This window comes from Scophthalmus maximus, chromosome 8 (genome assembly GCF_022379125.1).
Source record: "Scophthalmus maximus strain ysfricsl-2021 chromosome 8, ASM2237912v1, whole genome shotgun sequence".
Taxonomy (NCBI): domain Eukaryota; kingdom Metazoa; phylum Chordata; class Actinopteri; order Pleuronectiformes; family Scophthalmidae; genus Scophthalmus; species Scophthalmus maximus.
Window position 1 is genome coordinate 8,172,459 of NC_061522.1, and position 2,269 is coordinate 8,174,727.

The 2,269-nt window shown below is 39.5% G+C and overlaps 1 protein-coding gene across 7 annotated transcripts in view; it reads left to right on the top strand.

Moving 5' to 3' along the window:
• The window catches only part of fam13a (family with sequence similarity 13 member A), a 51,946-nt gene extending 50,544 nt beyond the window's left edge, over positions 1–1,402 (top strand). For all 7 annotated transcript variants that reach the window (XM_035638133.2, XM_035638138.2, XM_035638135.2 and 4 more), the window contains one exon: positions 104–1,402. In XM_035638133.2, coding sequence (XP_035494026.2) covers positions 104–227 — 124 coding nt within the window. In that variant the 3' untranslated portion in view covers positions 228–1,402. The remainder of the gene's footprint in view (positions 1–103) is intronic.
• Positions 1,403–2,269: the final 867 nt, after the last annotated feature.

The following is a 2,269-nucleotide window of genomic DNA, read 5'->3' on the forward strand; positions in this document are numbered from 1 at the left end:
TGATATAACAGAGGCAGCACAATGAATACTATGTTTTTCCACAGCTGCACCTTCTCCCATGTCTCAATGTTTGTTGTCTTCCACCCACGTCCTGTTCCCATAGAAATGTGCAGAAGGAGGACCGCTCCCCGTTGGCAGCGGAGTACAACGAATACAAGCACGTTAAAGCCAAACTGCGGCTGCTGGAAGTGCTCATCAGCAAAAGAGACTCGACTAAGTTAATGTGAGGAAGAAGAAGAAGAGAAGAGACTCTAAAAGGATTGTTGCTTAGTCATACACATCTCACCCTGCAGGAGAATAAGATCTGGTTTCCCTGTTTCCGTCGCCATGTGTGCTGCTCATGTTTCGGGCTCGGGGAAGCAGCGTGTTAGTCCGATCTGTCGAGCGCAGCCGGGTCTTCCTCTGACGCCCGCAGAGAGCCGGCGACCCCACGACCCACGACTGCTTCACCTGAGAAGTCACGTTCCAACCGAACCTCCTCACCCTGACGAGAGACTGGACGCCAGGGGCACAAAAATGACCCAGAATCACACTTGACACTGCTCATAATTTATTTCTATTCTTTTGAAAAGTTTCTATCAGAACAAAAGTTATTTTTTTCCGCACGCTTTTACTGTAGAAAGTCTTAAAGCAACAACAACCTTGTTAGTAAAAGAGTAAATATGAACGCACTGCTATTTTTTAAAAGAAGGATTTCTGCGATCGAGATTTGTGTATTTTTTTAAGGGAGACGTTAATATTTGTAGAACTTCAAATCAGCTGAACCGCATTCACTAAACCGATAAGTTTTCTCTATTTCAGTTCTGACCATTATGTAATGTCTGAAATAATCTTATGTTGCCTCTCTGGAGGTCAAATTGAGTATTTGCTCACTAAAAAGAAGTGTTTTTTTTATTTTAATACAACCCAGAGAACCAAAAATGGTTCAAATGTTCATCATATTCGGTATAACCAGCGTATTTGTTGTGATCACTGCTACAGAAGTGTATATTTCTGTATGGTTCTTTTTCCGCCCATTTACTTCATGTCAAATAAGCTATTTCTCTTGAAATCACTGGTATGTTTATGCTCTCGCTGATCGGAGCCGACGAGGCCGTTTGTTAGACGAGTCTGGAGGACAGAAAGTAAATGGTCGCTCCCAGCGGCCTGTGTTTCCTTCTCGTCCCCTCCAGAGATCATATCCTTCTTTTGTAAATATGGATCACTGTGTATGTTTACATTTCTGTGAGCGAGTACTTCTTTCCCTCTCTTTCTCCAAAATGGATGATTAATTGGTGTGAATTTGGTTTTTACTGAATTCAAACACTGGCAAGGCTTAATGAGTTTTGAGTGTGTACATTTTAGTACATAAATTGTATTTGTATTTTGTACATATTATGAATGAAATCATATTTTTACTGAACTTTTGGCCTGTGTGGGTTTCCTTTGTGTGGCTGAGTCGGTGAGAATAGTGATTTTGGGGCAGCAGCTAACGATCGTGTTCATCACTGATTAATCTGAAGATTATTTTCAAAATGAACTGATTCATAATGTAGCCTATAAGATTGAAAAATGGCCATTACAGTCTCCGGAGTCCAAGCTGACGTCTTCACATCCTCAAAATTAAACAAACGTTCTTGCAGAAGAAAAAAAAACACATGAAGAAAAGATAATGTTATGCAACAGATCTGCAAATCTGCAAAAATGTCCAAAAATTACATTGTCCAACAGTGCAGCCATGCAGAACATTGTTTTACACACTCCAGTGTAATGAGTGTCTGTTGACCTATGATTTACTTGTCATGCCTCTGCACACATGCTTCCCTCACACGTTTTTTTCCAATTCTATGAATTGGCTCCAAAGAGACAAACATTATTTGACATTTTCATGTGTCTGTGCCACAAAAACCACAACTTATGTATAGACTCAATGTACTTGGATGTATTTACAGTTTGTGTTCACATTTAATCCAACTCGAACAGTCAATCTCACCCCTAAATCCATTCGGTAGCTTTCAACCATCCCACATGAGCTTCCTCACCAGATGCCGTTGGCAAATTTGTGTTGGAAATGAAGACTTTGAAAATTATAGTTTTTTTCTTAGCACTCGAAGAATTTGGTGGCTTTAAACAAAAGAGTCAAGAATGAACTTTAAATCTTGCATGTTCAAAAGCTGGACTTTCTCAGTTCACCTTGTTTTCGTTTTTTCGTTTTTATAGGAAAAGAATTAACTTTTAATCTCAGTTTATATAGCACTTTTCAATTTTTTTCACAATAAGGGAACGATGA